The sequence below is a fragment of the Hyperolius riggenbachi genome, chromosome 8 (assembly GCF_040937935.1).
Source record: "Hyperolius riggenbachi isolate aHypRig1 chromosome 8, aHypRig1.pri, whole genome shotgun sequence".
In the NCBI taxonomy this organism is placed as follows: domain Eukaryota; kingdom Metazoa; phylum Chordata; class Amphibia; order Anura; family Hyperoliidae; genus Hyperolius; species Hyperolius riggenbachi.
In genome coordinates, this window is record NC_090653.1 from 235,840,807 (window position 1) to 235,861,643 (window position 20,837).

The 20,837-nt window shown below is 45.7% G+C and overlaps 1 protein-coding gene across 4 annotated transcripts in view; it reads left to right on the forward strand.

Annotated features, from left to right (window-relative positions):
• The window catches only part of PRICKLE3 (prickle planar cell polarity protein 3), a 92,260-nt gene that overhangs the window by 24,036 nt on the left and 47,387 nt on the right, over positions 1-20,837 (forward strand). The window contains exon 1 of one of the 4 annotated variants that reach the window (XM_068248363.1): positions 9,632-9,766. The exons of 2 other annotated variants lie outside the window; for them this stretch is intronic. In XM_068248363.1, the coding sequence (XP_068104464.1) occupies positions 9,734-9,766 (33 nt within the window). In that variant the 5' untranslated portion in view covers positions 9,632-9,733. Of the gene's footprint in view, positions 1-9,631; positions 9,767-16,137; positions 16,266-20,837 lie in introns of those variants that run through there. One more of the 4 variants, XM_068248364.1, reaches the window with a different exon arrangement.

Here is a 20,837-nt window from a genome sequence, read left to right on the forward strand (position 1 = left end):
TACGCTGGTGAATCCAATTATAAGAAAGAGTATTTAAGGGGATCAGAAAAACTCTCGAATGACCTGAAGACAAAGATTGTTCACCATCATGGTTTAGGGGAAGGATACAGAAAGCTATCTCAGTGATTTTGGCTGTCTGTTTCCATAGTTACGAAGATGTTGAGAAAATGGAAGACCAGAGGCTCAGTTCAGGCACAGGCTCGAAGTGGCTAACCAAAAAAAATCTTGGATAGACAGAAGCAACGAATGGTGAGAACAGTCAGAGTCAACCCACAGACCAGCAGCAAAGACCTACTACATCATCTTGCTGTAGATGGAGTCACTCTGCATCGTTTAACCATTAGGTGCACTTTACACAAGGAGAAGCTGTATGTGAGAGTGATGCAGAGGAAGCCTTTTCTCCGCCCACAGCACAAACAAAGCCGCTTGAGGTATGCTAAAGCACATTTGGACAAGCCAGCTTCATTTTGGAATAAGGTGCTGTGGACTGATTAAACTAAAATGTAGTTATTTGGGCACAACAAGGGGCATTATGCATGGAGGAAAAACAACACAGCATTCCAAGAAAAACACCTGCTACCTACAGTAAAATATGGTGGTGGTTCCATCATGCTGTGGGGCTGTGTGGCCAGTGCAGAGACTGCGAATCTTGTCAAAGTTGAGGGACGCATGGATTCCATTCAGTATCAGCAGAATCTGGAGACGAATGTCCAGGAATCAGTGACAAAGCTAAAGCTGCGTCGGGGCTGGGTATTTCAACAAGACAACGTGATTGGACCGCAGGGGCTCAGGTCAGGACGAGTGGAGCTCTCGTCATTGCCAATTAGCAGGCACAAGTTAGTAGCGCTCGCTATGCTACTCTGATAAGGCGTGTTAACTCTGATAAGGCATGCTATTTTTCTTAGTGAATCAAGCCCTATGTCTGCTGCCATGCATACTGATGGATCTATCATGTGTCTAATTATACTTTGTCGAGTTATGCTACCCTGTCTAAGCTGGTAGGGTCAGTCAGTAGGGTAATATGTCAAAATATTATACTTTATAGGTTTGTACTACCAGCCCATACAGGTTACATCAAATAAAGGCGCCTGGAAATTTGGGCGCCCAGTACTGCCGATAGTAAAATATCGGTATTAACAACTTGCCGACCTCCCACAGCCAATGGGCGGCGGCAAAGTGGACGTTGAAAGGACCGCAATACGCCCAAGGGCGTTGCGGCCTTTCGGCATGCCAGGGGAGCGATCTCGTCATTGATGACGTGCGCTTCCCTGGCAACTGGCTCTGCCCACCCGCGACGACAACCCGCCGGCCGTTCGGAAGCGCCGGCGGGTTGTTAACCCCACGATCGCCTCTACAAAGTGTATAATACACTTTGTAATGTATACAAAGTGTATTATACAGGCTGCCTCCTGCCCTGGTGGTCCCAGTGTCAGAGGGACCACCAGGGCAGGCTGCAGCCACCCTGGTCTGCACCCAAGCACACTGATCTGCCCCTCCTGCCCCCTGATCGCCCACAGCACCCCTCAGACCCCCCCCCCTCTGCCCACCTCCCAGACCACTGTTTACACCCAATCACTCCCCTAATCACACATCAATCACTCCCTGTCACTATCTGTCAACGCTATTTTTTTTATTAGGTCCCTAACTGCACCCTGCTCCCTCCTGATCACCCCCCCCCCCCCCACCCCTCAGATTCTCCACAGACCCCCCCCCCCCCCGTGTACTGTATGCATCTATCCCCCCTGATCACCTATCAATCACCTGTCAATCACCTGTCAATCACCCGTCAATCACCCCCTGTCACTGCCACCCATCAATCAGCCCCTAACCTGCCCCTAGCGGGCAATCTGATCACCCACCCACACCATCAGATCCCCCGCAAACCTGCTGTCAGATCACCTCCCAAGTGCATTGTTTACATCTGTTCTCTACCCTAAACACCCACTAATTACCCATCAATCACCCCCTATCACCACCTGTTACTGTTACCCATCAGATTAGACCCTGATCTGCCCCTTGCGGGCACCTAATCAACCGCCCACACGCTCAGATTGCCCTCAGACCCCCCCTTATCAATTCGCCAGTGCATTATTTACATCTGTTCTTCCCTGTAATAACCCACTGATCACCTGTCAATCACCCATTAATCACCCCCTGTCACTGCCACCCATCAATCAGCCCCTAACCTGCCCCTTGCGGGCAATCTGATCACCCACCCACACCATGAGATCGCCCGCAAACCCGCCGTCAGATCACCTCCCAAGTGCATTGTTTACATCTGTTCTCTCCTCTAAACACCTAATAATTACCCATCAATCACCCCCTATCACCACCTGTCACTGTTACCCATCAGATCAGACCCTAATCTGCCCCTTGCGGGCACCCAATCACCCGCCCACACGCTCAGATTGCCCTCAGACCCCCCCTTATCAATTCGCCAGTGCATTATTTACATCTGTTCTTCCCTGTAATAACCCACCGATCAACTGTCAATCACCCCCTGTCACTGCCACCCATCAATCACCCCCTGTCACTGCCACCCATCAATCAGCCCCTAACCTGCCCCTTGCGGGCAATCTGATCACCCACCCACACCATCAGATCGCCTGCAGACCCGCCGTCAGATCACCTCCCAAGTGCATTGTTTACATCTGTTCTCTCCTCTAAATACCCACTAATTACCCATCAATCACCCCCTATCACCACCTGTCACTGCTACCCATCAGATTAGACCCCCATCTGCCCCTAGGGCACCCAATCACCCGCCCACACCCTCAGAACGCCCTCAGACCCAAGCCCTGATCACCTCGCCAGTGCATTGCTTTCATCTATTCCCCCTACTAATCACACCTTGAGACATCCATCAATCACCTCCTGTCACCACCTGATACCCCCTAGCACACCTACCCATCAGATCAGGCCCTAATTTGCCCCATGTGGGCTCCTGATTACTTGGCCAAACCCTCAGATCCCCCTCAGACCCCCTTCCGATCACCTCCCCAGTGCATTGATTGCATCTATTTTCCCCTCTAACCACCCCCTGAGACACCCATCAATCACCTCCTGTCACCACCCCAAGCACTCCTATCCATCAGATCAGGCCCAATACAACCTGTCATCTAAGAGGCCACCCTGCTTATGACCGGTTCCACAAAATTTGCCCCCTCATAGACCACCTGTCATCAAAATTTGCAGATGCTTATACCCCTGAACAGTCATTTTGAGACATTTAGTTTCCAGACTACTCACGGTTTTGGGCCCGTAAAATGCCAGGGCAGTATAGAAACCCCACAAGTGACCCCTTTTTAGAAAAAAGACACCCCAAGGTATTCTGTTAGGTGTATGACGAGTTCATAGAAGATTTTATTTTTTGTCAAAAGTTAGCGGAAATTTATTTTTATTGTTTTTTCACAAAGTGTCATTTTTCACTAACTTGTGACAAAAAATAAAATCTTCTATGAACTCACCATACACCTAACGGAATACCTTGGGGTGTCTTCTTTCTAAAATGGGGTCACTTGTGGGGTTTCTATACTGCCCTGGCATTTTAGGGGCCCTAAACCGTGAGGAGTAGTCTAGAAAACAAATGCCTCAAAATAACCTGTGAATAGGACGTTGGGCCCCTTAGCGCACCTAGGCTGCAAAAAAGTGTCACACATGTGGTACCGCCGTACTCAGGAAAAGTAGTATAATGTGTTTTGGGGTGTATTTTTACACATACCCATGCTGGGTGGGAGAAATCTCTCTGTAAATGGACAATTGTGTGTAAACAAAATCAATGTGTCATTTACAGAGATATTTCTCCCACCCAGCATTGGTATATGTAAAAATACACCACAAAACACATTATACTACTTCTTCTGAGCACGGCAGTACCACATGTGTGGCACTTTTTTGCAGCCTAACTGCGCTAAGGGGCCCAAAGTCCAATGAGTACCTTTAGGATTTCACAGGTCATTTTGCGACATTTGGGTTCAAGACTACTCCTCACGGTTTAGGGCCCCTAAAATGCCAGGTCAGTATAGGAACCCCACAAGTGACCCGATTTTAGAAAAAAGACACCCCAAGGTATTCTGTTAGGTGTATGACGAGTTCATAGAAGATTTTATTTTTTGTCACAAGTTAGCGGAAATTGATTTGTATTGTTTTGTTTTTTCACAAAGTGTCAATTTCTGCTAACTTGTGACAAAAAAAAATCTTCTATGAACTCACCATACTCCTAACAGAATACCTTGGGGTGTCTTCTTTCTAAAATGGGGTCACTTGTGGGGTCCCTATACTGCCCTGGCATTTTAGGGGCCCTAAACCGTGAGGAGTAGTCTAGAATCCAAATGCCTCAAAATGACCTGTGAATAGGACGTTAGGCCCCTTAGCGCACCTAGGTTGCAAAAAATGTCACACATGTGGTATCGCCGTACTCAGAAGAAGTAGTAAAATGTGTTTTGAGGTGTATTTTTACACATACCCATGCTGGGTGGGAGAAATCTCTCTGTAAATGGACAATTGTGTGTAAAAAAAAAATCAAAAAATTGTTATTGACAGAGATATTTCTCCCACCCAGCATGGGTATGTGTAAAAATACCCCACAAAACACATTATACTACTTCTCCTGAGTACGGCGATACCACATGTGTGGCACTTTTTTGCACCCTAACTGCGCTAAGGCCCGGTTCACACTTGCGGTTTTGCAAAAACCGCACCGGATGTCCGGACCGCACCGGAGCCGGATCGGACCTGAACCGTACGGTTCCTGTCCGGATCCGGTCCGGTTGCATACGGTTTCCGTGCGGTATGAACACGGTTGCGGTCCGGATCCGGATTCTTAAAGAGATAACAACCTGTATAAAAACAAAAAAAAATGTTGGGGTCTGGGAGGTCAGCAGAAGGGGGACCTGTGGAATCAGGCCCTCCGCTGTTTAGCACTCACCTCCACCTCCAACATGCTGCCAACATCTCCAGCTCGTGCTGCTCCACTCCAAAATGGTTGCCCATGTGTCCCCGATACAATATCGCCGCAACAATCCTCATAGGAAGTGGGGTAGAACATCCGGATTTTTTGCCAGTGTGTTGTGCGCTCTCCGGTTCTCATTGGTTTCCATTGGCCGGATGGTGCAGTCCGGCTCCGCCCCGGATACGGCTGCCGGAGGAGCCGGACCAAAAAATAGCGCATGTTGGAACGGACACCGGAGTCCGGATCCGGTCCGGCTCCGGTCCGGACGAAACGGACACATGTGAACCCTGGCATAGACTTACATTGCTATGCCGTGCGTCCGTTTCGTCCGGCCAGCATGCGGTGCGGCTCCGGCACGGCTATTCCGGATAGCCACCGCTAATGTGAACCGGGCCTAAGGGGCCCAAAGTCCAATGAGTACCTTTAGGATTTCACAGGTCATTTTGCGACATTTGGTTTCAAGACTACTCCTCACGGTTTAGGGCCCCTAAAATGCCAGGGCAGTATAGGAACCCCACAAATGACCCCATTTTAGAAAGAAGACACCCAAAGGTATTCCGTTAGGAGTATGGTGAGTTCATAGAAGATTTTATTTTTTGTCACAAGTTAACGGAAAATGACACTTTGTGAAAAAAAGACAATTAAAATCAATTTCCGCTTACTTGTGACAAAAAATAAAATCTTCTATGAACTCAACATACTCCTAACGGAATACCTTGGGGTATCTTCTTTCTAAAATGGGGTCATTTGTGGGGTTCCTATACTGCCCTGGCATTTTAGGAGCCCTAAACCGTGAGGAGTAGTATTGAAACCAAATGTCGCAAAATGACCCGTGAAATCCTAAAGGTACTTATTGGACTTTGGGCCCCTCAGCGCAGTTAGGGTGCAAAAAAGCGCCACACATGTGGTATCGCCGTACTCAGGAGAAGTAGTATAATGTGTTTTGGGGTGTATTTTTACACATACCCATGCTGAGTGGGAGAAATATCTCTGTAAATGGACAATTGTGTGCAAAAAAAAAATCTAAAAATTGTCATTTACAGAGATATTTCTCCCACCCAGCATGGGTATGTGTAAAAATACACCCCAAAACACATTATACTACTTCTCCTGAGTACGGCGATACCACATGTGTGGCGCTTTTTTGCACCCTAACTGCGCTGAGGGGCCCAAAGTCCAATGAGCACCTTTAGGCTTTACAGGGGTGCTTACAATTTAGCACCCCCCAAAATGCCAGGACAGTAAACACACCCCACAAATGACCCCATTTTGGAAAGTAGACACTTCAAGGTATTCAAAGAGGAGAATAGTGAGTCCGTGGCAGATTTCATTTTTTTTGTCGCAAGTTAGAAGAAATGGAAACTTTTTTTTTTTGTCACAAAGTGTCATTTTCCGCTAACTTGTGACAAAAAATAAAATCTTCTATGAACTCACCATGCCTCTCAGTGAATACTTTGGGATGTCTTCTTTCCAAAATGCGGTCATTTGGGGGTTATTTATACTATCCTGGAATTTCAGCACCTCATGAAACATGACAGGAGATCAGAAAAGTCAGAGATGCTTCAAAATGGGAAAATTCACTTTTGGCACCATAGTTTGTAAACGCTATTGCTTTTACCCAAACCAATAAATATACACTGAATGGATTTTTTTTTTTATCAAAGACATGTAGCACAATAAATATGGACAAAAATGTATACAGAAATTTTACTTTATTTGAAAAATGTTAGCACAGAAAGTAAAAAAAAAAAACATTTTTTTGACAAAATTCATGTCTTTTTTGATGAATATAATAAAAACTAAAACTCGCAGCAGCAATCAAATAGCACCAAAAGATAGCTGTATTAGTGACAAGAAAAGGAGGTAAAATTCATTAAGTTGGTAGGTTGTATGACCGAGCAATAAACCGTGAAAGCTGCAGTGGTCTGAATGGAGAAAAAGGCTCTGGTCCTTAAGGGGTAGAAAGACTGTGGTCCTCAAGTGGTTAAATACCGATATTTTACTATGGCCGAACCTATCCCTACTCTCACACAGAACTCTCCCCCCTGACGCCTAACCCATACCCCTCCATGCACAAACTAACTACCTAATGCCTAACCGCTAACCCTTAACCCCCTAGCCCCTCCCACACAAACTACCTACCTAACCCTTAACCCCCCTGCCCACATACACACACACACATACACAAACTACCTACCTAACGCCTAACCCTTAAACACCTCCTGACACACACACATTACCTGCCTAATCCCTAACACCCCCCCCCCCCCCCCACACACACACACAGACACACACACACACGCTCACACACACACAGACACTAGCTACTTGAACATAACCTCCCCCCCCACTCACCCATGAAAAAACAAAATGCAAATGCTTGGGCGCCTTAGACGCCTAAAAATATTGGTATTTGGTTGCCTGCAGTGCCTGACATATAGCAGGCGCTGTACCAGTGGCCACTATTTACCGGGTGCCCAAATTTCCGCTTCGGGGCTCAAATACCGATATTTTACATAAGCGACCAATTAGTGCACTTTCCACATGCGCTCTTATTTACTGCTTCAGCAATACAGGTGTCCTTGGTGTTCTAGTAGTCAATAATAGGGGTTGCTGGTCCATGTAGTACTACCATACAGGGTATAGAGATGGGCTGCACAGTTCACCGGAAAACAGTTTTGCAGCGAACAAGAGGTGTTCGCTGTTTACATTCAACACGTTTGCATTTTCCCATAGACTTTAATGGCACGTGAGCGGCTGCCGACTTTAGCGGTTAATAGCAAAGCCCCCTTACATGCTAGAAATTTCCAATTTGCTGGGTTAGCCAGAATGCTGAGCCCCGGCCGCATGGGGCTTTGCACCCTGAGCTATACCAGCCTGCATGGTCCATAGTATGGGGGGGGGAAGGGCTCTGGGGGGAGGGGCGGCCGAGCCTCCCCCCCGTCCCCCCCGAGCCCTTGTCCAATCCATGGACAAGGGGTTCTTCCCCACCTCCGGTGCCCCAGGAGGAGGTACAAAGTACCCCTTACCCATTTCCACAAAGGGTTAAATGAAATAAAAACAGAACAATGAAAAAAGTCCTTTATTATTCCTAATTAACCATAAATACTTACCTGTACCTTTAAGAAAACGTTAAAGGTACAGGTACCTTTTCCGAGGATATTGGCGTGGGATACTATTTTTTAAAGGTACAGGGAAGTATTTCTGGTGAATTAAGAATATTAAAGACCTTTTCTCGTCATCGTGATTTTACTTCATTTATCCCTTAGTGGAAATAGGTAAGGGGTATTTTGTACCCCTATACTCATTTCTCCTGGGAAGGGGGCGGGCATCTGGGGGTTCCCTTCTTAAAGGGCTCTTCCCCCACCTCCTGGGTAATATTGCCATGCGCTGTATGTGCATAGCAGTATTACTGAGATTTTGGTCACCGGGCAAATTGTTTTTAAGTTAAATTTGTTTGAAAGTTGAGTAGTGTGTTATACTTAGGGAAACATGGATAAATAATTTACTTTTAGACAACTCTGGATTTGAACATAGAGCATAAACAACGATTTTTGTTTTTTTTTCTATGTGCTTTTAATGTGTTACCCAGCTTATTATGAAAATGGCACATTTTTGCACTGTACTGGTTAAAGGGATACTGTAGGGGGGTCGGGGGAAAATGAGTTTAAGTTACCCGGGGCTTCTAACAGTCCCCCGCAGACATCCTGTGCCGGCGCAGCCACTCCCCGATACTCCGGCCCCGCCTCCGGTTCACTTCTGGAATTTCAGACTTTAAAGTCTGAAAACCACTGCGCCTGCGTTGCCGTGTCCTCGCTTCCCCTGATGTCACCAGGAGCGCACGGCGCAGGCACAGACCATACTGGGCCTGCAAAGTACGCTCCTGGTGCCATCAGCGGGAGCGAGGACACGGTAACGCAGGCTCAGTGGTTTTCAGACTTTAAAGTCTGAAATTCCAGAAGTGAACCGGAGGCGGGACCGGAGTATCGGGGAGTGGCTGCACGGGCACAGGATGTCTGTGGGGGACCATTAGAAGCCCCGGGTAACTTCAACTCATTTTCCCCCGACCCCCTACAGTATCCCTTTAAGGGCTCTGCCTCTGACACAGGAGACCAGGTTTTGAATCTCTGCTCTGCCTGTTCAGTAAGCAGCACCTATTCAGTTGGGAGTCCTTGGGCAAGACTCCCTAATACTGCTATTGCCTACTGAGCGCACCTTAGTGGCTGCAGCTCTGGTGCTTTGAGTCCACCAGGAGAAAAGCATGATATAAATGTTATTTGTCTTTGTCTTTACTTATAACAGTCTATAAAATGCTATAATGCTATATAACAAAACATGAAATAACAAAAACAGTACTGTATATTTTGTACATGGAGACAACTTTGTTTGCATGTATCAACAATTGTAACTCGAGTTGTTTGTAAGTAGGGGACTGCCTGTATATTCGGTTTTGCCTGTCTGGGTTTTCGCCTGTTGTTGAAATAATTTGCAGCAGGCGGAATCAAGATGCAATCTCTGGTTATCTTTACAGCAGCAAAATAGATCTTTTCCATCCATGTCTCATTATTCTATGCCCATGAACTCGCTCAGAGCTGTAAGAGTTAAGGCTGCATGTTTCCGGGGAGGCGTCCCTCCCTGTCTAGGAGTGTCACTGTCCAGGTAGGGCTGTCTCTCCCTAAGGGAGGTGCAGTGCTGTGTGTGGGAGGTGGGGTCTGGTTCAGGTGAACGGAACTGAATAGCAGGAAGGAGTAACAGTCATCAGGAGAAATCCAGAGGGTCAGGATGTTCCGCGGTTCCCGGAGGCGCCGGTCTCAGGTAAGGTGGCTGCTCGCTGGTCAGGTCAGGCTGGTCTTGTGTACTTTCCCTGCCTGCCAGCTCTCATTCTCTGTTTATCTTCCATGAGTGTGTGACTCTGTCACAAGTACAGACGTGTGCTGCTTTCTCCATCTCTCCATTCACTGAAATCCATGAATGCTTCTCCAGGCAGGAATTCAGCACAATGCCTCTGTATATCTCTCTGTATGGACTCTAATAGGAACTATTGTTTGTTTTTTTACTTTGTATGTAAGCAGAGGTGTATCTAGAAATCATGGGTGGCAAAATAGTGATTGGGCACCTGACCCTGGGTACACTTGTGCTATAGCGTCCTTTCCCCCCATGGAGATATGATTGGATACGGCAATGTACGCTCACATACAACATACTGTGCATAATGGCCCATACTCACGGGCTACAATTGTCGCCGCAACACGCGAAAGTTTCAATCGCCTGGCGACAGTCGCCGCCGCAACTGTCGCTAGTCCGCGTGAGTACGCGGACTAGCGACAGCAACCTCCATTGAGGTATACGGAGCTTCCAGCGGGGGGAGAAGGAACGTCGGCGACAGCTTCCATCGCACCGCTGGTCTCTCTTCCGCGTGTGTACGCAGAGGGACCTGGCGAGGAGCTGTCGCCCACACGCTCACGTGTGCTGGCGACAGGCCACTTTTGCAGCCCGTGAGTATGGGCCATTAGGAATGAGGAGGCAGAGATGTGATTTGCCCCACAGAACAGAGCCTGCAGGAAACCTGTGCTGAACACTGGAACTCCCATACAGGCTATTAAAAATACCACTGCCTCATTTGCAGGCAGTGGTGTAACTAGGAAGGGTAGCAGGAAAATAGGGCGCAGGACGACGGTGGTTAAAAAGTTGGCCGCCATAGACTTTAATACAATTATCGTTAATACAGCGAAAAAAGCTGAAAAAATATTGTTAACAACATTAGAACATTATAGTTTTTGAAGTAGTTCTCGTTTTACAAGCTTGCAACGTTATAGCTTTTGTCATATTATTTCGTTTTGTATGTACAGATTTTACGTTATCAAAGATTTTATCATTTCTATGTGTAAAAGGGTGTTTTTGCAGAGGGAGTGGTTAGGGTTAGGCACACCAGGGGGAGTGGTTTTGGTTAGGCACCACTGGGGGGTAATTAGGCTTAGGCGCCACCAGGGGGGTGGTTAGGGTTAGGCACACCCAGGGAAGTGGTTGGTTTTAGGCACCACCAGGGGGGGGGTTCTGTGTGAAGGTAGGGTTGGGTTAAGCTGTATTGTTGAATTACGTAATGATTCTTAACGTTAATATATTTTCGTTATTATTTCCCGTCTGTTTTAACAGCGGTATTTATCGTTAACAAAATTTGACAACGATGTTTATCGTTATCAGATTTCGTTATCCACCGCTGCCATTTCATTATGAAGCCAAGCCCTTTTTTCACTGCGCCCGATATAGAGGTGTTCATTACCAGTATAGCAGCAATTAAAAGCTAATAAGATGGATGAAGGAAGGCCCCTAGTGGGTCCCTCTGGTCCAGGGGCCGCAACTCTGTTACTACGCCACTGTCCCTATTGCTGCATCACTGTTTGCAGGATCTTGTGACAGAAATGAAAATGAAATGGGGCTGATGTCTACATGAGTCACTATACATCATACTTCAGCGTTTATTAATTGTGGTCCCCAGTTAGAGGTTTTAAATATATAAATATTTATGAATGGTTAGGTTTTATGAATATTTCCTTAGAAATAAGCCTTAGGCAGGGATCACACTTGGGGAAATCACATGCATGCAAAAATGCTTGCTCTGCTTCCCTATGTACATTCACGGTCAGTAGGTGTAATGTACCTTTTTCCGCATGGAAGAAAATAATGGCTTTGTTGTTTTTTCTTTGGCACAACAGATGCAATTCCTATCACCGACAGCGAGACAGCTGTCAGCTGAAGTGTGTGGAACGTGCAAAGAATCGTCCATAGAAAACCTTAGTTGTTCCCCACAGGCTCAAGTGTGAGCCCTGCCTTACAGTATATGATTTTTCTCTGTCCCCATTAAGAGGATTTGCCCCCGTTCCTGTGGACAGGTAGTATGGAGAATTATTTTATCCAGTTCAGGACCCCCCCCCCCAGTAACCAGGCTATTTGTTACAGATTAGTGCTCTGCAGCATTAATAGCTCGCTGCAGAGCCATACTACTGAGCACACAAATGAATCCCCCCCCCCCTTTTATGCCCACCAACAGAGCTTTCTGTTGGTGGGCTCTGTTCGCTGGTGCCGTTTGTTTATTTTTACATTTGTTTATTTGAAATTTTTTTAACACATTTGTCTATTTACCCCCCTCCCCCTTCCAGCCAGTCCCCACGATCATCTCTCATCGGCATCAGCCTATGAGAGGGGATCGGAGCCTCTCCAGGGGACAGCCGAGTGACAGGGCTGTTTCCTCGTCTAACAATCTGCTAGCGTCAATCGCCGCTGGTAGACTGATGACGGAGCTAAGCTCCGTCACTCACATGGGGATGCGCGCACATCGGCATGCGCTATCCCCTGACAAACCCCACCCAGGACTTGACGCCTTTCAGCGTTATGTGGTCCTGGGGCTGCCACCTTCCTGTCGCCTATCGGCGTTAGGCAGTCGGGAAGGGGTTAATAGGAACTAAGATTTCCTGCAGTTATTTTCAGTGCTATAGAGTGTATCTCTTCAACTAATCATATATAATTCCACTTTAGCGTAATTTACAGGTCAGTTATTCCTCAAATATTTCTAAAAGCTTAAAGCACCACCACAGTACATAGAAAAAAGTAAGCTGTTAAAACTGGACAGGTTTTGGACTAGTCCATCCCCTAATTGGGGATTCTCAAGATTTTCTTTGTTTTCAAAAGTATTCCCTGAATGGCAGTTGCTAAGTCTAACTACCAAAATAGTGTGCTAGTGAGTAGAGAGGCTGGCTGGTATCCTACTGCCATCTAGGAAATATTTTTGAAAACAAAGAAAACCCCAGGAGGAGATGGACTAGTCCAAAACCTGTCGGTTCTGTCAGATTTTAACTGCTTACTTTTTTCACTATACTGGTCCTTTAATTTAAATCCATTGATCAAAATAATATTTCTCATTCGATTTTTCCATGGAATGTATCTTTTTGGCCTACATCACCATGCCCTGACAAAGGGAGGTGGATCCCTCAAAATGCTTGGGCTGTTGGCTAAGTGACGTCACTTCCGGGAGTCATAATACCTTTATGGAAACTCATCACACTCAAGCACCAACCTGCTTCCCTCACTGTGTTTCCAGCTGGGACTGGTGATTGACAGAGAAACTTCCCATCTTGCCAAGATAAGGCTATTTATTCATCTCAGTTTTCACAGTCACCACGCGAGACAACCACCTTTCCAGATGGAAACATTACCAACAGTACATACTTTTATTTGCCCCTGTTATCTTGCACCAGTGCGCTAATTATACCAACATTCTGTCGTGGTTTAATTCCTAAATTTGGTTGTAAATGTTTAGTATTCAGAATTTTGCATTTATTGGTTATAGTATTTTTGCACGACGCTTAGCAACTGTTTTATATTAGTGTGTAAGCTATAATAAGGAGCTTTTTTGTCTATATGATTTCGATAGTACACCTGAAACGGTAAAATCTATTAAATTAAGGACATGGTGGGCTAGATTACCCTTTTAGAAGTGTCCTGGCACTGCCTGTTGTCTCCAAGGTCCCTGGTCCTCATAATTCCCGCACCTCCTAGAAGTTCCTCTGAGCAGAGCAGAGCTAATCTGAAGTGCTCAGGCGTGAGTTCCAAACTGTGCCTGGGTAGTGAAATTGCTTTCTTTGTGCTTGTGCAATTTGGAACTTTGTGCCTGGACAGTTTCGTTACTAGGAGAGCTTCCTGGTTTCAAGATTTGACTGGAGGATTCCGTCAAATATGAAGACGAGCGGGGACTAGGAACAGGGGTTAGGGATGGTCGCTGGATTCCGTGGAATTAAGAATTCCGTGATTCCGGGCGGAATTTGGTGATTCCGTTCTGACGGAACGGAATTGCTATATCACTCTGGCAGAATTTCCGTGGAAAAATACAAAATTCCGCTGAATTTTACGGAATGCTAATTTTTTCCCACCAACCTTTTTTGCCTATTAAAAAGTATTTCTGCTTGACAGACTTCCTTATTTTCTCCCTCACTCCTCCCGGAGGGAGGGGTCGGAGGGGTCTTGTCTTGTCTTCCAGGGAATTGCACGATTTCAAAAGCCAGCTTCCATACATTGGCCGGGAATCAAACCCAGGTCTAGTGCTTGGTAGGCAGTTCTCCTCACCACTATACCACCACCGCATGCTGAAGCCAGCCTAGCATGTACCATTATGATATATCCAAGAGAAGAATGAGCTTGCTTAGGGATTTGTAAGATTTTAAAAGCCAACTCACATACATTGGCCAAGAATCGAACCCAGGCCTACCGCTCTGTAGGCTGCTATCCTAACCATTATACCACCAACACAACACACTACAATGCTACATGCTGAAGCCATCCTAGCATGTACCATTGTGATATATCCAAGAGAAAAATTAGCTTGCTTAGGGATTTGTAGGATTTTAAAAGCCAACATACATTGGCCAGGAATCGAACCAATGCCTACCGCTTGGTAGGCTGATATCCTAACCATTATACCACCAACACTACATGCTGAAACTTCTTGGAGCAGACTTACTTCCTCCCTCCAAAAGACACACATACATCCCCATAAAATCATTCAACAGCAACTGCGTGCACAGTCTTTGTGGTACACAGTCTCTGTGGCACAATTGGTTAGTGCGTTTGGCTGTTAACTGAAAGGTTGGTGGTTCAAGCCCACCCAGGCATGGCCTTGCCTTTTGTGTTCAACAGTTGTCCGAAGAGAACCCCAGATAGCCATGTAGATTCAACTCTCTCTCTCTCTCTCTCTAGTAGGGATGGTCACCGCTTTCCGCGGAATTGTATTTTCCGCAATTTTGGGCGGAAATTGGTCATTCCGTTCTGTCGGAACGGGATTGCTTTTTCAATCTGGCGGAATTCCGAAATTGCCTGTGAAATTTTGTCAGTATCCGTTGATGGTTTTAAGCTGAAAATTCAGTTCAATGGCATCAAATCCTAGAGAGAGAGAGTGGTCTCTTGGGTATATCACAATGGTACATGCTAGGCTGGCTTCAGCATGTAGCATTGTAGTGTGTTGTGTTGGTGGTATAATGGTTAGGATAGCAGCCTACAGAGCGGTAGGCCTGGGTTCGATTCTTGGCCAATGTATGCTGGCTTCAGCATGTAGTGTTGGTGGTGGTATAGTGGTGAGGAGAACTGCCTACCAAGCACTAGACCTGGGTTCGATTCCCGGCCAAGGTATGTAAGCTGGCTTTTGAAATCCTACAATTCCCTGAAAGACAAGAGTAGAAGGAGGGAGTAGGGAGTGAGTGAGGGGAATTCCGCAGAATTTACGAAAATCCGACGGATTTTCATAGCGACGGAATTAAGCGCTGGCAGAATCCGTGAATTTCGGCGGAACGGAATTTGCTGTTTCCGATCATCCCTAACAGGGGTTACCCCAACAACAAGAAGCACCAGGACACTTCAAAAAATGTAATCTAGTCTACCATGGGCTTCATTTATTTAATTGTTATAAAAGATCAGTATTCGATATGTTGAAAGGTTTTGTACACACACTAAATGGTTTAGGAGTGCCTCTGTGGAGAATCTAGCATCTAATCTGTACGTCTGCCCCCTCCCCCCATGTGTCACTGAGAGATCTGAACTGGTGGATTGTCTCGGCCAAGCCTATTATTCTCCTACTTACATGCTGCTTCGTCTTGCGCTGTCGTACCAACGTACACCTCCATAGCTACTGAACATGCTGCTAGCCTCTAGACTAGCGGCACCTCTGTACATAACCCAGCACTGGGCTGTCCTCAGAAGAATGGAGTCCAGATGCCTGTGGGCAACAGAAATTGTGCATCTGTATGCTCCTTTTAGCTATGCACATGCATGAAACTTTAGTCTGCATGCTGTTATCCAGCAAGCAGCTGCAGACTAGCCTACAGATCACGCACAGCAGCATAGCAATCTGCTAAGGGACAGCTGGAGGTGTAACAATGCTGCAGTGAATGGAGTAGGGAGTTCCCTACCATACTCAATCATCCAAAAACATGGTCTGACGTACCACTGCCACGCTGATGACAACCAGGTATATTTATCATTCAAACCTAGCGTGACAGACCCTACTCCAAAAATAAATGCTTAGCTGAGCATCAGGAATGATGAGTGACGACAGGCTTAAATTAAATGCTGACTAAACTGAGGTTCTTGTCCTCGCAGGTTAGCGCTTGGCAGCAAAGCAGCTCCAGTCTCAATCAGCGCCACTACGGATAGGGAGCTCATACCTAAATAGCTCTGTCTTGTGCGCAGTTTGAGAGTGCTAATTGATGGGGGACTGAGCTGCAGAAATCAAATCCTCCATGCTCCATGCGCCATGCTCCACGTGAGTAAGGTCAGTCTTGCACAGCTTTTTTCGTTCAAGAGCTTCATTCTTCTGTGCATACATGGACTATATTTGTGTGTACAATTGTTTTTTTTTCAGTTTATACTCACTTCAGGTTTGCTCTAGTGGAGCACAGATGAATAATTGTATAGTACAGGTATCTTTTGTGCCACCAGCAGACTTGAATCCATGGTATGCTGATGGTGGGTACCTTCATTCTAAATGCCATATGAATTTGTTTGGAAAATTTTACCCACATGGTTTCAGCTGAAATGCTGGGATTCTGGGAAACCTAGTTAGGTGTGTTTTGTTCTTCCTGCTTTGTGTGTCACATGGTCACATCTGAATGGCCCACCCAACAGCTGATTCCACAGAGGAGAAGAAGCAAGCTTAACTGCAGTTCCAAGTATAGTATTTTTGGCTCATTAGTCGTGTGTGATATCCACTGCTTTGATTTTGTATTCTAATTACTATTGGAATCGGCCGTCTTCAATTTTGAATTTAGTGTTTTGTTTTTTTTTGGTTTTTTTTTCTAACAAACCTTTCATAAGCCTTATGCTGCTGATGTTAAAGGGGAACTGAAGTAAGAGGTATACGGAGGCTGCCATATTTATTTCCTTTTAATCAATACCAGTTGCCTGGCAGCCCGGCTGGTCTATATCTCTGCAGTAGTATCTGAATAACACCAGAAACAAGCATGCAGCTAGTCTTGTCAGATCTGACTTTAAAGTCTGAAACACCTGATCTGCTGCATGCTTGTTCAGGGGCTATGGCTAATAGTATTAGAGGCAGAGGATCCACAGGCCTGCCAGGCAACTGGTATTGCTTAAAAGGAAATAAACATGGCAGTCTCCATATACCTCTCTCTTCAGTTCCCCTTTAAGACATAAATATTTGGTCCGCCAAAGTGACACATATTAAATCTCATCTCGTTCCGGCCAACTATCTACTCCAAGGAATGAGCTACAGAGGAAAAAGCTGTGTCTAGAAATGCCAGACTAAACAGGTAGCTTTTCCATGATTGGAGTTGTTTTGATTGTATGTGATATGGAGCTCCAAAGGGTAGGAGCAGCATGACAAAAGGCTCTGGTTGCAAAGGTATAAAAGTTCATTCTGGGGGTGATCAGGTTATTTGATCCTGTTGATCTGAGGTGGGAGAAGTGATGTAGTTACAGGGGTTCTCAAACTGGGTGCCGTGGCACCCTGGTGCGCCTCGGGCACCTTTTTAGGGGTGCCTCGGCATGCATCCCCATCCTTTATGCAAAACCATCAGGCAATGCAACTGCACATTGATATATAATATGGCTGCATTACCTGCTAGTTAACCTTTAGTCCCACAACCATGGTTGAAGTTGAACATGAGAGGAATCACAGTGCCTAATAAGCATCACTAGCTACTTGGCGTGAGTTGTCGCCTGCTAAGGGTCATAACGGCATTTCTGTAGTTGTTTTTGCCGAGGGGTGCCTTGAGAAAATTTCTAAGCCATCAAGGGTGTTCTCACCCAAAAAAGTTTGGTAACCACTGAGTTACAACAAATACTTCAGGTATCCAGGGCCTATATTGTGCAGAGACTTGAATGTTAGTAAGCCAGTCTTGAAGAGGATTCTGCATTTCAGGATTAGCCAGTAGAGCAGGGGTCTCAAACTCACGGCCCGAGGGCCATTTGCAGCCCTCGATACAATATTTTGTGGCCCTCGCCGGCAAAAGCTTCCTTATAGTTCGCTTCAGTGCTCCCAAGTAATCCGCCACATCCCCGCCGCTAAACGAGGGCTGCAGAGCCCCCAAATCGCCCAGGGGGCAATCCGCCGGCATTTCCTGGAAGGGGCAGAGCTTTCAGCTTTAGCTCTGCCCCTCCTGATGTCAATCGCCGCACGGATCGCCGCCTCTCCCCGCCCCTCTCTGTGAAGGAAGAGTGAGAGGGGCGGGCAGAGGCGGCGATGCACCGCGATTGTGAAATTCCTTATGCGGCCCAGCCTCATCCTGACTTTGCCTCCTGCGGCCCCCAGGTAAATTGAGTTTGAGACCCCTGCAGTAGAGAGAGCAGAGAATTTGTGTTATGTTGTTATGTGGCAGTGGCAGGTTTAACATCCTGGCAGTTGTGTTCCATACAAACCGCAGGCAGTACAGGTCCTTATTTGGAAAGCCTGTATACGGGGCATTGCAGTAGTCCAGCAGTGATGTGATGAAGGCATACTGTAAACTAGCATAGCTTCCTACTGTCCCTCCTTTGGAGGGGCAGTCCTCTTTGGGAACCCAGTCCCTCTGTCCCTCTTTCCTCCTCATTTGTCCCTTTTTCAGGATTGATATACAGATCTATGTAAATATACAGTGGGGTGCAAAAGTTTGGGCAACCTTGTTAATCATCATGATTTTCCTGTATAAATTGTTGGTTGTTACGATAAAAAATGTCAGTTAAATATATAGGAGACACACACTGTGATATTTGAGAAGTGAAATGAAGTTTATTGCATGTACAGAAAGTGTGCAATGTTTGTTAGAATAAAATTAGGCAGGTACATAAATTTGGGCACTGTTGTTATTTTATTGATTCCAAAACCATTAGAACTAATTATTGGAACTCAAATTCGCTTGGTAAGCTCAATGACCCCTGACCTACATACACAGGTGAATCCAATTATGAGAAAGAGTATTTAAGGGGGTCAATTGTAAGTTTCCCTCCTCTTTTAATTTTATCTGAAGAGTAGCAACATGGCGGTCTCAAAACAACTCTCAAAAGACAAAGATTGTTCCTCATCATGGTTTAGGGGAAGGATACAGAAAGCTGTCTTTGTTAGGAACATATTAAGGAAATGGAAGACCATAGGCTCAGTTCAAGTTAAGGCTCGAAATGGCAGACCAAGAAAAATCTCGGATAAACAGAAGCGAGGAAAGGTGAGAACAGTCAGAGTCAACCCACAGACCAGCACCAAAGACCTACAACATCATCTTGCTGCAGATGGAGTCACTGTGCATCGTTCAACCATTCGGTGCACTTTACACAAGGAGATGCTGTATGTGAGAGTGATGCAGAGGAAGCCTTTTCTCCACCCACAGCACAAACAGAGCCGCTTGATGTGTGCTAAAGCACATTTGGACAAGCCAGCTTCATTTTGGAATAAGGTGCTGTGGACTGATGAAACTAAAATTGAGTTAGTTGGGCATAACAAGGGGCATAACGCCTGCTACCTACAGTAAAATATGGTGGTGATTCCATCATGCTGTGGGGCTGTGTGGCCAGTGCAGGGACTGGGAATCTTGTCAAAGTTGAGTGACGCATGGATTCCACTCAGCATCAGCAGATTCTGGAGACGAATGTCCAGTAATCAGTGACAAAGCTGAAGCTGCGCCGGGGCTGGATCTTTCAACAAGACAACGACCCTAAACACTGCTCAAAATCAACTAAGGCATTCATGCAGAGGAACAAGTACAACGTTCTGGAATTACCATCTCAGTCCCCAGACCTGAATATAATAGAAAATCTGTGGTGTGAGTTAAAGAGAGCTGTCCATGCTCAGAGGACATCAAACCTGAATGAAGTACAGATGTTTTGTAAAGAGGAATGGTCCAAAATACCTTCTACCAGAATCCAGACTCTCATTGGAGCCTACAGGAAGCGTTTTAGAGGCAGTAATATCTGCAAAAGGAGGATCTACTGAACATTGATTTCATTTTTTTTTTTGGTAACCAGATTTGTGCACCTGTCTTATTTTGTTTATACAATTATTGCACACATTCTGTAAATCCAATAAACTTCATTTAACTTCTCAAATATCACTATGTGTATCTCCTATATGATATATTTAACTGACATTTTTTTATCGTAACAACCAACGAATTATACTGGAAAATCATGACGATTAACAAGGTTGTCCGAACTTTTGCATCCCACTGTATGTATTTTATCTACTGAAAAATGTGTTTAACTGAGTCTAAACTTTATTCCCATCCTTTAAATTGATATGTCTTATTTTCAAATGTTATTATGAAGGAAAACCAGTGTGGTTTGAATTAGGGTTGTGGAAGGGGCATGGCTTAAGTGTCCCTCTTTCTTATCTCAGAAAGTTGGGGAGTATGAACTAGAGCTGGCACATGCGCTGAGGGGAGGAGGTGTTTAAGGGGAACTTAAAGTAAGAGGAATATTGAGGGTGCCTTGTTTCTATTGCTGTATGCCGGTTGTTGTGCAGATGTTTGGCTTCAGTCTCCTGTGAGTCACATACCAGCAAGAAGCATGCAGCTGAGTCACAGTGTGTGAGAAAAACAAAAATTTGCTTTCCTAAAACAGAAAGAATTCGCGATAATTCAGGTTGGAGTGAGCTCAAGATGTCTCCCAGAGCACCACTGCTGAATATATGCAAATTAAGTGTGTGAGAACAATGTCATTCTGCTCCAGTCAGAGCTGCCCTCCTGAAAGGGGATACACAGGGTGGGCTAACCCTAATTTTTAACCTTTTAAGCGGTCCAGAAAATTCTGGTTGTTGTTCTGGTTCCACTGAGGCAGATCACACAGGATTAGTGGCCTTTCTTTTCAATGCAGAGGAATGTCAACTCAGCACATGCAACACAAAGCAGCTCTTAAATTT